This window comes from Hemiscyllium ocellatum, chromosome 46, assembly GCF_020745735.1.
Source record: "Hemiscyllium ocellatum isolate sHemOce1 chromosome 46, sHemOce1.pat.X.cur, whole genome shotgun sequence".
Classification (NCBI taxonomy): Eukaryota; Metazoa; Chordata; class Chondrichthyes; order Orectolobiformes; family Hemiscylliidae; genus Hemiscyllium; species Hemiscyllium ocellatum.
This window is the reverse complement of record NC_083446.1, coordinates 583,220-595,699: the sequence shown is the minus strand read 5'-3', so window position 1 is coordinate 595,699 and position 12,480 is coordinate 583,220. Positions and strand designations below refer to the sequence as shown.

Genomic DNA, 12,480 nt, shown 5'->3' with positions numbered 1-12,480 from the left:
GTGTGACCAGTTTCCCCATTTGAAACAACGATGACATACATGACACACAGAGAAGATGACTCAGTGACATACAGCAGCAGGGGCAAAGGAAAGGAGCATCAGAAAGAGGACGAGGCCAGGCAAAACTCTACTGTCAGCAACACTAACTCCAATAATCAGCCAATGCCTGAGGCCACCACCTCTTGCTGCACACACAATAATAAAGCACACTTATGCCTTCCCCCCCACCTTGAATTAATCAAGTGACACTCTTTAAGTAAAAGATAGCTGTGATCCTACTGAAGGGGCCGAATGGCTGGTTTTGCACCAAATTCACAGTAGTGTGTTCTTCATTTAATTTGTAAAAAAAAATTTTATTTGTGCGCTTCCTTCCTGCCTCATATCACACTACTTTATTCCATCAACACACAATCTTCCTCTATAAACAAGTCACAAAATAATTCCACCCTCCCACCAATGGAGCAGCTACAACAACACTATTGCCAATGGTAAAAGAGGAAGGCAGGGGTGGGAAACAAAACAACAGGGAAAGGGTTAGGGCGAGAGGGCAAAAGATGGGAGGGCAGGAGGGGAGCAGGAAGAGTGTGAGAGGGTCTGCCTGGAGAAGTGTGCTGGGGACTAGGGGCCGGGGTGGAGTTCATTACAACGTGATACCCTTTCACAGTGAATGAGCTGAGGCTCAGGAGCTTTGCCTGAACTCTGAGTTAAATGTGTCACCATGGTAACAGTCACAGACCACCCACATCCTGACATTGCCATGGAGACGGTGTACAGCAGTAAGTGTGGTATTCTCTTCCAATCACTACTATGTACATGCTCTACTCTTCTGGGGAAGGACCGAAAATCAAAGGCAGTGTCCTTCCTCCAGGTCCCAACATTGAACAACTGATTATTGTTTTCAGGCAGGACGCAGGTTAACACTGAATAGTGAGAATCCTTCATCACCCAAACATCCGATGCAAACACACATCTTTGGGTGCTGAGCAAAGTTAAACGGAGCCAAGTTTCAATGAAAACATTGGGAAAAGCTCTGTACATGGTTCAATTCTCACTGTGGTAGATGGTGACAATTTAAATGCAATAAAAATCTCTGGGATAAAAAACAAGCTATTCTAATGGTGACCACACAACCACTGTCTAATTATAATAAGCAGCTGGCTGGGTCACTACTCTCCTTTAGTCAGGGAAACCTATTGTCCTTACCCAGTCGAGCCTACACCACACCAATGGGGTTAACTCTTAACTGCCCTCTGACACTGCCCAACAGCTCCTTTAACTCTTGGGGCAATTGGGGACAAATCACCCCAGCATCAGGGATTGATGGAGGGAGGGGGTCACCTCCAGCCCTAAGACTGAAACATTACACAAAAGCAGGGTGGGGACAGTCTAAAATCCAGGAGAACATGAGTTTTTGTTTGAGGGGGGTGCAGTGAGGGGATCTAAAATCAAGGAGGGTGAGGAAGGGAAATCTAAAAGTGACCAGGTCAACCAGTTACTCTGACCCCATAGACAGGTGGAGATGTTCCAACACACTGCCATGTCTCAATGGGGAAAGTCAGGCAAGTGTGACCAGTTTCCCCATTTGAAACAATGATGACTTACATGACACACAGAGAAGATGAGTTTGCACATTCTCCCCGTGTCTGCGTGGGTTTCCTCCGGGTGCTCCGGTTTCCTCCCACAGTCCAAAGATGTGTGGGTCAGGTGAATTGGCCATGCTGAATTGCCCGTAGTGTTAGGTAAGGGGTAAATATAGGGGTATGGGTGGGTTGCGCTTCGGCTGGTTGGTGTGGACTTGTTGGGCCGAAGGGCCTGTTTCCACACTAAGTAATCTAATCTAAAAAAAAATGACTCAGTGACATACAGCATCAGGGGCAAAGGAAAGGAGCATCAGAAAGATGTTTCCTTTCCCTCCCCTCTGGCAACTCTTTCCCCCCACTCCCCCCCTCCACACACACATCCCCCACCCTCACTCACATCCACTCCCCCACTCACACACCTACCCGTACCCACAGCCCTTTCCCCTCCACACACACATTCTGCCTCCCCAACAGCCCCCCATCCACCCATACACCTACCTACACCCCAACTCCTTCCCTTCACGTCCCACCTTCAACAACCCCACATACACACCACTCCCAATCACACACCTACCCATACCGCCACATCCATACATCCTATCACCCCCAACACACACACCCTACTCCCTCCAGAAGAATTTGCGTCCACGTCCACCCACCCTCCTCCCTCTCCACACCCTCCCAGATGTTAGGAGCAGCAAGATCTTTGAGTTAGGATATAATGTTTATGGGACAGATGGATACAATTATGATGCAGGTCAGCCAATGATGTAATGGATAGAACAGACTTGAGGGGCTGAACAGTATCCCTGCTCTGTAGAAGTCTGACAAGTCCACCCTGCTGAGTTAAAACGCTGTGTTTTGTTTACTAACACTGCACATGAATATGAACCTGTCGAGCCTGTCTTGCCTGACAACACCCGACACATGAACTGAATACCAATCACCTGTTCACGTCTTCTCTAGTCACTGAACAAGGACAGTGACCCAGCCCTGCTAACACTATGCGCAATGCAGACCCTCTCTCTCTTACACACACACATTTTCCTAGTTAGCAGCTCTCTGAGCTGGTCAAGTTCTGGCTGTAGGAATGCTCATTTTTGCTTGCTGTCCTTATCCAGTATTCAATAGGGACAGGAAAGGAGACACACAGATCACAAGAAATTCTTCGGCAGAGTTAAGACACACAAAGATTAACTCAATTTACAATTGCTGAACGTCAGTTATTCTTGTGTGTTACAGTTTCGTGGCTGCTCATTTTGAAAAGCCTTCTTTCCACCTACTACTAACTCTTGCTCTGACATTCTCCAGCTCAATACTCTGCCATTCTCTCTGGAGCCACTAGGTGTCAGCCATGTACAGGCCAGGATGTAATTGGAAAACAGGGCTGGTCATAGAACAGTGCAGCAATGAAACAGGCCCTTTGGCCCAACATGTCCATGCCGACCGCAATACTATCCTAAACTAATCCCATCTGTCTGCACATGGTTCATATCCTACTATCATCTGTGTGCCTGTCTAAATGCTGCGTCTGCCATGTCCCCTGGCAGGGCATTCCAGATACTTATCACCATCTGTAAAAATCTTGCACACCTCTATTCAAATTTTCCCTCTCGCCTTAAACCCTGGAAAACAGACTCTGTCTACTCTATCCATACATCTCATAATTTTATAAACACTCCAGCAAAAACACTCCAAGTTGTCCAACCTCACCTTATAGTTAATACACTCTGATCTAAAAAAAACATCCTGGTAAACCTCTTCTGCATCCTCTCCAAAGGATGCATTCTTCCTGTAGTGTAACAACCAGAACTGTGCACAGTATTCCAAATGTGTCAACTAGAAGTTATTGGCCATGCTTCCTTGGGAAGAGGGCAGTGTGCTTGTGCCCACCTATGCCACCGTAGCTCAATTCCCCAAATGACTGGCTTCAGCAGCCCAGACCCCAGCGAGGACACAATGAATGAGACTGACCGTACAAATACAGTGATTACAGTAACAAGGTAAAGGCTGGGAATCCTGCAGCAAGTAACTCATCTCCCGACTTCACAGAGTCTGTCCACCAGCTGTAAGACATAAGGAACTCCCTCCCTCACAGCATAATGGGTCTTTCAGCACCACCTACTCAACAAGTAGGGACAGGTAATAAATGCTGGCCCAGCCAGCAACACACATGGCCCAGAAAACAAATTAAATCTAGGAAGAGGACAGCAAATGGGGTTCAGGGTCACCTTTTTTTAATGTAACCTGTGCTGAGTAAGTTTCTGAGAGATCTCTCAGGAACTCCAAAGAATAGTGGCCCAGCCTCCTCAATCTTTGCTCAAAGGAGAGAATCAATCTGCAGAAGCATCCTTCTAAGAAAAAACATTCTCTCCCAAAGGTAAGGGATCAGAACTGCACACAATACTCAAGATGTGGCTTCACAAAGAGATTGAAGTCAGGCATCTTCTTATCTCTGTACTTGAGATAAAGGCCAACATATGAGCATACAAATTGGGAGCTGGCTGAGGTCACTCAGCGCCTCGAGACTGCTGCACCATTTGTTCAGATTGTGGATGGTCTGATCACTCCACATTACTACCTACCCCAATACCCTTTAATTCCTCCCCCTGCACCCCCCCACCCCCACCCTGCTCATCAAGAATCTCTCCATGTTTGCCTTAAAAATATTCAAAGACTCTGCTTCCACCACTTTTTGATGAACTAAGTTCCGAAAGTCTTCTCTGAAATGCTTCCAACATATTTGCATCCTTCCTAGAATAATAACACCACAATACCCCTAGATGCAGTCTGCAAAGCTGACACATCATCTCCTCATTCATGCTCAAGTCTCATATCCACAGCGATACATTCAAATCCCTTTCCTGAATATTTGCTGTACCTACAGACAAACATTTTGTGATTCATGCACTCGAACACCCAGATCTCTCTGCATCTTAGAGCTCTGCAATATCTCACTATTTAATTAATCTGCTTCTTTATTCTTTCTGCCAAATGGACAATTTCACTTTTTTTTCCCCACATTAGCCTCCATTTGTCAGATCTTTGCCTATTCACCACCTATGAATAACCTTTTGGAACTATCTATGTCCCTTCCACAACTCCTAGCAATCTTTGAACCCTTTGTTAAAGTCACTTGTAAGCTGTGGAGGCCACAGCAATGACTCCTGTGGCTCTTCACTCAAACCTGGGGACTTGCCACCCCTTGACTCCAGTGACCCCGGTGATTGTGATTCCTTCCTCCCTTCCACTTCCTGATTTACCCTAATTCGGGGATCTTACTTATATCCTTTACAGTGAACATTGAAAAGTACAGCACAGAACAGGCCCTTAGGCCCACGCAGTTGTGCTGAGACTTAATCCTAATGTAAAATATAGTAACAACCTACACACCCCTCAACTCACTGCTATCCATGTGCATGTCTAGCAGTCGCTTAAATGTCCCCAATGACTCTGCTTCCACCACCACCGCTGGTAACACATTCCATGCATTCACAACTCTGTGTGAAAAACCTACCTCTTTATACCTTCTCCTTTATACCTTCCTCCTAATATCTTCAAGCTATGACCCCTCGTACCAGTCAATCCTGCCCTGGGGAAAAGTCTCTGGCTATTGATTCTTTCTATTCCTCTCATTATTTTGTACACCACAATCAGGTCTCCTCTCTTCCTCCTTCTCTCCAGAAATAAAAGTCCTTTATAAGTCCTTTCTTCATAAGACAAGCTATCCAGTCCAGGCAGCATCCTGGTAAACCTTCTTTGCACCATCTCTAAAGCATCTGTATCTTTCCTATGAAGACTGATGTAAAACAACTGTTTGATTCACTTTCCATCTATTATTTTCCATTATGCGTTCCCGAGACACACGCACTGTAAGATCAATGCTCACTTTGTGAACTCTTCTTTATTAAAATGTTATAGAAACTCTTACTGTTTTCATATTTCTGGCTACTTTTTTCCCATACTCCAATCTTTCATTCCTTATTTATCTTTTAGTTATTATTTTCCTTTCTGTTAACATAATGTCCAATCCTCTGACCCACAATCCATCCCTGTAAATGTTTACCATGTATCCACTTGGAACCGTCAAGACAGGCGGCACTATCAGTCCAAAAGGAAACAGGTCTGCCAATCAAAAACTGGCGTGGAGGCAGAGCCAAGAAGTCAAACATCATGCAGAGCTGTGATAATAGGGGACTCCATAGTGAGGGGGACTGGAAGGGGTTTCTGTGGCAACAGGCGGGATTTGAGGATGGTGTACAGCCTCCCTGGTGCCAGGATCCAGGACGCCACTGACAGAAAGCAGGGAATCCTCAATGTCAAAGGTGAAGAGCCAGAGATGGTGGTGCACGTCGGCACAAATAATGCCGGGAAGAGGAGGAGGGGCATGCTACAGCAGGACTTCAGATAACTCGGAAGGCGGCTGAAAAACAGGACTTCCAGTGTGGTTATCCCCGGTTTGCTTCCAGTTCCTTGAGCTGGAGAGGGCAGGAACAGGGAGATAATGGACTTGAATGTGTGGCTGAGGAACTGGTGCAGGAAGCAAGGATTTAAATTCTTGGATCACTGGGATATGTTTTGCGGTAAGGATAAATTATACAAGAGGGATGGGCTGCACCTTCATAAGTGGGGGAACCAGCATTCTGGCTGGCAGGTTGGCCACTGCAACACAGGGATGTTTAAACTAAGAAATTGGGGGGGTGGGGGGGGGGGAATCTGGACATTTAGGAAGTTAAAGGGAAAGTGAGAATAAGAGAAGTTAAGAAAGACAACAGAATCAATGGAGCAGAAAACTCAAGGGATTATACAGTATGGTCAAGTGAAACAGGGATTGATAGGAAGGGTGAGGGGAGTAACAAATTAAATTCATATTATATATGAATGCACAAAGCATAAGAAATAAGGTGAATGAGCTTGAGGCTCAGTTGGAAATCAGCAGGTACGATGTTGTGGGGATAACTGAGACGTGGCCTCAAGTGGACAGGGCCTGGGAAATGAATATTCGAGACTTAACGTGCTATCGAAAGGACAGACTAACAGGCAGAGGGGGGTGGGGTTGCCCTGTTGGTGAGGAATGATATTCAGTCCCTTGCGAGGGAGGGGGACATAAAATCAGGAGATGTAGAGTCAGTATGGAGAGAGCTGAGAAATTCTAAAGGCAGAAAGACCCTAATGGGAGTTATCTACAGGCCCCCAAACAGTAGTCTGCATGTAGGGCGTAAGTTGAATAAGAAGTTGAAATTGGCCTGTCGCAAAGGTATTACTACAGTTGTTATGGGGGATTTCAACATACAGGTTGGGAGACTGGGAGAATCAGGATGGTACTGGACCCCAAAAAAGGGGGTTTGTGGAGTGCCTCCAAGATGGATTCTTAGAATAGATTGTACTGAAGCCTACCAGGGAGAAGGCAATTCTGGATCTGGAGTTAAGCAATGAACCGGATTTGATCAGGGACCTTGAAGTAAAGGAGCCATTAGGAGGTAGTGGCCATAATATGAGAATCGGAAGTGTCAGTATTGCAGTTGAACAAAGGGAACTATGGAGCTATGAGGGAGGAGCTGGCCAAAGTTCAATGGTTCAATACCTTAGCAGGGATGGCAGTGAAACAAAAATGGCAGGTATTTCTGGATATTATGCAGAAGGTGCAAGATCAGTTCATTCCAAAGAGGAAGAAAGATCCTATGGGGAGGCAGGGGCAGCCTGTGTTAAGGAATGTGTAAAGATAAAAGAGAAGTATAACATAGCAAAGATGAGTGGGAAGCCAGAAGACAGGGAAACTTTTAAAGAGCAACAGAGGATAACTAAAAAGGCAATACGCAGAGAAAAAATGAGGTACGAAGGCAAACTGGCCAAAAATATAAAAGGAGGATAGTAAAAGCTTTTTTACGTATGTGAAAAGAAAAACAATGGTTAAGACTAAAATTGGGCTCTTGAAGACAGAAACAGGTGAATTTATTATGGGGAACAAGGAAACGGCAGACGAATTGAATAGGTACTTTGGATCTGTCTTCACTGGGGAAGACACAAGCAATCTCAGGCAGGAAATGGTGTTGGATTGACTGTTAGGTCTGAACTCTTAAGTCCCCGGGACCTGATGGTCTGCGTCCCAGAGTACTTAAGGAAGTGGCTCTAGAAATCATGGATGCATTGGTAATCATTTTTCAATGTTCTACAGATTCAGGATCAGTTCCTGCAGATTGGAGGATGGTTAATATTGTCCCACTTTTCAAGAAGGAAGGGAGAGAGAAAACGGAATTACAGACCAGTTAGCCTGACGTCAGTGGAGGGAAGGACGTTGAGTCAATTATAATAGGTGAAATTATGTCTCATTTGGATAGCAATAACAGGATAGGCCAGAGTCAGCATGGTTTTACCAAGGGGAAATCATGCTTGACTAATCTTCTGGAATTTTTTGAGGATGTAATTATGAAGATGGACAAGGGAGAGCCATTGGATGTAATGTACCTGGACTTTCAGAAAGCCTTTGATAAAGTTCCATATAGGAGATTGGTGAGCAAAATTAGGGCACGTGGTATTGCGGGCAAAATACTGACTTGAATTGAAAATTGGCTGGCTGACAGGAAGCATAGAGTAGTGATAAACTGGTCCTTTTCGGAATGGCAGGCAGTGACCAGTGAGGTACCACAAGATTCGATGCTGGGACTGCAGCTGTTAACAATATACATCAATGACATAGATGAAGTAATATTAGCAAATTTGCTGATGACATAAAGCTGGGTGGCAGGATGAAATGTGAGAAGGATGTTATGAGAATACTGGGTGACTTGGACAGGCTAGGTAAGTGGACAGATGCATGGCAGATGCAGTTTAATGTGGATAAATGTTCGGTTATCCACTTTGGTGGCAATAATAGGAAGGCAGATTACCATCTAAATGGAGTCATGTTAGGTAAAGGGGAAGTACAACAAGATCTAGGTGTTCTTGTGCATCAGTCAATGAAAGCAAGCATGCAGGTACAGCAGGCAGTGAAGAAAGCTAATGGCATGCTGGCCTTCATAACAAAAGGAATTGAGTATAGGAGCAAAGAGGTCCTTCTATAGCTAAAAGGGTCCTGGTGAGACTACATCTGGAGTATTGTGTGCAGTCTTGGACTCCAGATTTGAGGAAGGACATTCTGGCTATTGAGGGAGTAGAGAATGGGTTCACGAGGTCAATTCCCAGAATGGCAGGACTATCATATGTTGAAAGATTGAAACAACTGGGCTAGCATACACTTAAGTTTAGAAGGATGAGAGGGGATCTGATTGAGATGTATAAGATTATTAAAGGATTAGACATTCTGAGGGCAGGAAGCATGTTTCCGCTGATGGGTGAGTCCAGAACTAGAGGACACAGTTTAAAAATAAGGGGTTGGCCATTTAGAACAGAGTTGAGGAGAAACTTCTTCACCCCAAAGAGTGGTGGGTGCATGGAAAGCTGTGACCCAGAAGGCAGTGGAGGCCAAGTCTCTGGATACTTTCAAGAAAGAGATGGATAGAGCTCTTAAGGATAAGCGTTATGGGGATAAGGCGGGAACAGGATACTGATTGTGGATGATCAGCCATGGTGGTGCTGGCTCGAAGGACCGTATGGCCTACCCCTGCACCTATTCTCTATTACTTGCAGGTTAGCATCCTCCAAATGATCACTGTGCTTTTCTGACAAGTTCCAAATTTCTTCCTGAATACATTGCCGTGTGATTACTTTGTTGGAGGATCTGTATACAATCCCACAAGTGCCTTCGTCAGTCAGTATTTCATCTTTAAGCAAGCTGACTCGACACCCACTTCCTGAACTTAGCTCATTCCTCCCGGTTGTTGGTTATTTAGCATAACCACCCCTCCAAAGTATCCTAGCTTGCTGAGACGTTCTGATATGTTGTGGTTGCTTGTTAGCTTCCAGTGCCATATGACTATGAGATTCCTGAGGCCTTTTCAATACCTTCCCCAGGTTCTCCTCATGCCTCCCTCAGCAACAACCCTTTATCTCTCCAATGAGGTGCCATTCCTGAGGAGACGCAGCCCTACCAACCATGGGACCAGGGCAGAATTGCTGGGATAAGAGAAGGCAGTTCAGGCACTGTGCTCTTGGAGATGGAGGAGCTGGAACCTAAACAAAGTCTGCATTGGCTTCTGAAGAGAAATCGAAGAGGGGCACTGGACAATTCACCTCGAGTTTTGCCATCTTGCTGGAGTGAGAGTTTGACTGTACCACAAGGATAAAACCAAGACAACTTCAGAGTCATAAAATGGAGGAGACCATTCTACCCATCATGCTCATGCTGGTTCTTTAGTGGGGCCTACCTGGTTCATCCCACTGCTCCTGCTGCTTATAGCCACAGCCCTGGCAATTACTCCATCCACTTATCAAACAAGGTCTCCCACAGGGACTGGGTGAGCAGAAAGTAGGGTTGGGTGGCTGATTGTTGTATACAGCTTTCAGGACACCAGGTGATCACCAAAGAGGGGTCCCCAAGTGGAGAACGGGAGAAGAGAGGAAAAAACAGATGAGCTCTTTACCTGCGGACAAATTTGGAGGTGAACTTGCTGAAGATGCTGCCCGATGCCCCTCTCCGTGCTTGGCTGTTGCCATGAGACAGAGTGGGTGAGGCAGGGGGGCCATTGAACGCAGTGTTCTGTTGATCACGGAATTGTCGAAGTTGTCCCCCATCAATGGTGCGACGGCTAGCAACGCCCCTTGGAAAGTTACTGGGCTCAGTGGCAGCGCTAATGTTGTGTGCAGACGGCGAGGTGACAGGGATCCGCTGGGGAGCCGTGCTGTGGAAGGAACAGAAAGAAGCCAAAAAATATCAACAAATACCCTGTAAACACAACAGTAAAACAGTACTACACTTCCGAGCAATAAACCCGAACTACACACTGGGTATTACAGTCAGCTTTCACAAGGGAGGGTCAGGGCCGAGGGAGCGCCACACAGTCGGAGGATCATCATCGAGGAAGAGCCACACTGTCAGAGGGTCAGTGCTGAATCATAAGTGGCATTGTATCACACTAATCTATTCCAGTGGATGCTTTAGGTCTCCACAGCAGAACAAGTGGCTGGGAGCTGCATGGGTTCTCCCTGATCTACCAGGGCCAATATTTCGGAATATAAGCAACCTACAACACCACCTTCCTTACTTCACATTGCTTTGGGATCTGACTATGGACAAAGTGGCTTTTGTGGCTTCACTCTTGAATCAAACTATAATGCACCTAAAGCATTCCGGTATCTTTGTAGAAGAGCTAACTCCAATGGGGGTATCCTTGTATACACGAGTGGCCTCAGCTCACAGTTTGAGCCAGTGATTTGTGAAGCTCACACTGGTAAGTCAAATCACTCCCATTCTCAGGGAACCTGCTTGCTCCAGGACTGACAGGGAATATTAATTGTGGTTGGCTTCCCCTCTGCAGTGAGTGCTTTGCAGTACATGCACGTTTTTCAGTGAAAAACAACAGGATTCCCCCAGGATAATGCTTGCATTCAGAAATGTGGAGTGGGCTTCCCCTTGACAGCTTCAGACTGTCCTCTACGTTGGCTGTATTGCACAGTCTGCCTCAGGCTTTATATCCCCCCGCTAGTTCTTAGCTTTTGGTGCCTGGGAATCTGAGTGGCACAGCCAAGACAGAGGAAACAAAAGCTCAATATTCAGGGTCGGGTAGTCCTGCAGTGCAAGTGAAAGACAGGAGAGCTCCTGGGATGGAAGTTGCTGTGAAAAACTGCAGTCCCAGGTACACAGCAACTCAAGATCACAGCAGACTAGCAAGTTTTATGTCTGGATAAAAGACCGTCTGCAGAAAGCTAACCTTGGACGCTGAGCGTCATTGTTTGTTGCTGTGTTTTTGGATGGGTGAACAGAGGTGGACATGGATTTTGTGTGCCGTGTTCTTGCTGAGGTGATAGACATGGAAGATACTCTGGAGCTTGGCACTGACGAACTGGAAGATATAAAATATAATTAGCAAAGTTCTGCTTATCCTACTTCACAGATTATACACACATAAACCCCTTCATCCCACCTCATCCTCTGCATCCACCATTCTCTCATCCTGTGTCACCTTTCCATACAACCCACCTATACCTGAGGGTCGGGTTGGGGGGCGGTTGATTGGTGAGTGGGAGTCAGGAGGTCAACAAGTAGAGCTGGGGTTGAAGCCCTGTGCATAGTGAAGGACTCCAGTAATGTCCTGTCCAACCCTCAGCCTCCCACCCAGGATGCACCGCATGACTGACCCCCGACCTTGTTACCATGCCTGTGCCAGCTCACCCCTTCTCATCCCCTCACCCCATGCCCACTGTGTAACTGCCCCCTCACCCAGCATTTCCCCATTCCCCCTCCCAGCAGCCCCCCACTGCCCTTTCCCAGCAGCACATAATAACCTCCCCCTTACCTTTTCCTCTCATTTGCCTGAGCACCAAATCCTAGCCCCCTCACCCTCTGGCTCTCTGCCCCACCCCAGGCTTTCCTGATGCTGTTTCTTTTGCTCACATAGCTATGGTGGGGAGGTGTGGGGTCATAGTTCCTTTATGATGTCTTGTTGAGTGTGGAATTTGGGGTCGCAGTTCCTATATTAAGTCTCATCGCTGAGTGTAGGATTCCTAACTTATGTCACCAGACAATGTTAGCTCTTTACTTTGATATCTGATGAGAACCTGCAGTTCATCACTTGACAGGTGAAGTTTAAATGGAGAAGAAGAGGCTGACAGGCAGCAGAAACAGTGGCCACTGTCTGGACTGTACCCATGCAGACCATTCTCTATTACTGATTGATATGAGTGGGTTATCTAATGAGGAAGTCAGACAGACTGGGTTTGTTTCCACTGGAATTTAGGAAATGTGGGACATCCTGATTGAAGTGCATAAGATCCTGAATGGTCTTGACAAGGTGGACATGGAAAA

General features: G+C 46.2%; 1 protein-coding gene across 6 annotated transcripts in view; it reads right to left on the bottom strand.

The window, feature by feature from the left end:
- Window positions 1–12,480, bottom strand: part of mark2b (MAP/microtubule affinity-regulating kinase 2b) — a 171,242-nt gene that overhangs the window by 37,522 nt on the left and 121,240 nt on the right. For all 6 annotated transcript variants that reach the window (XM_060855450.1, XM_060855447.1, XM_060855448.1 and 3 more), the window contains exons 15-16: window positions 11,387–11,518; window positions 10,100–10,357 (exon numbers count right to left, since the gene is read on the bottom strand). In XM_060855450.1, coding sequence (XP_060711433.1) covers window positions 10,100–10,357; window positions 11,387–11,518 — 390 coding nt within the window. The remainder of the gene's footprint in view (window positions 1–10,099; window positions 10,358–11,386; window positions 11,519–12,480) is intronic.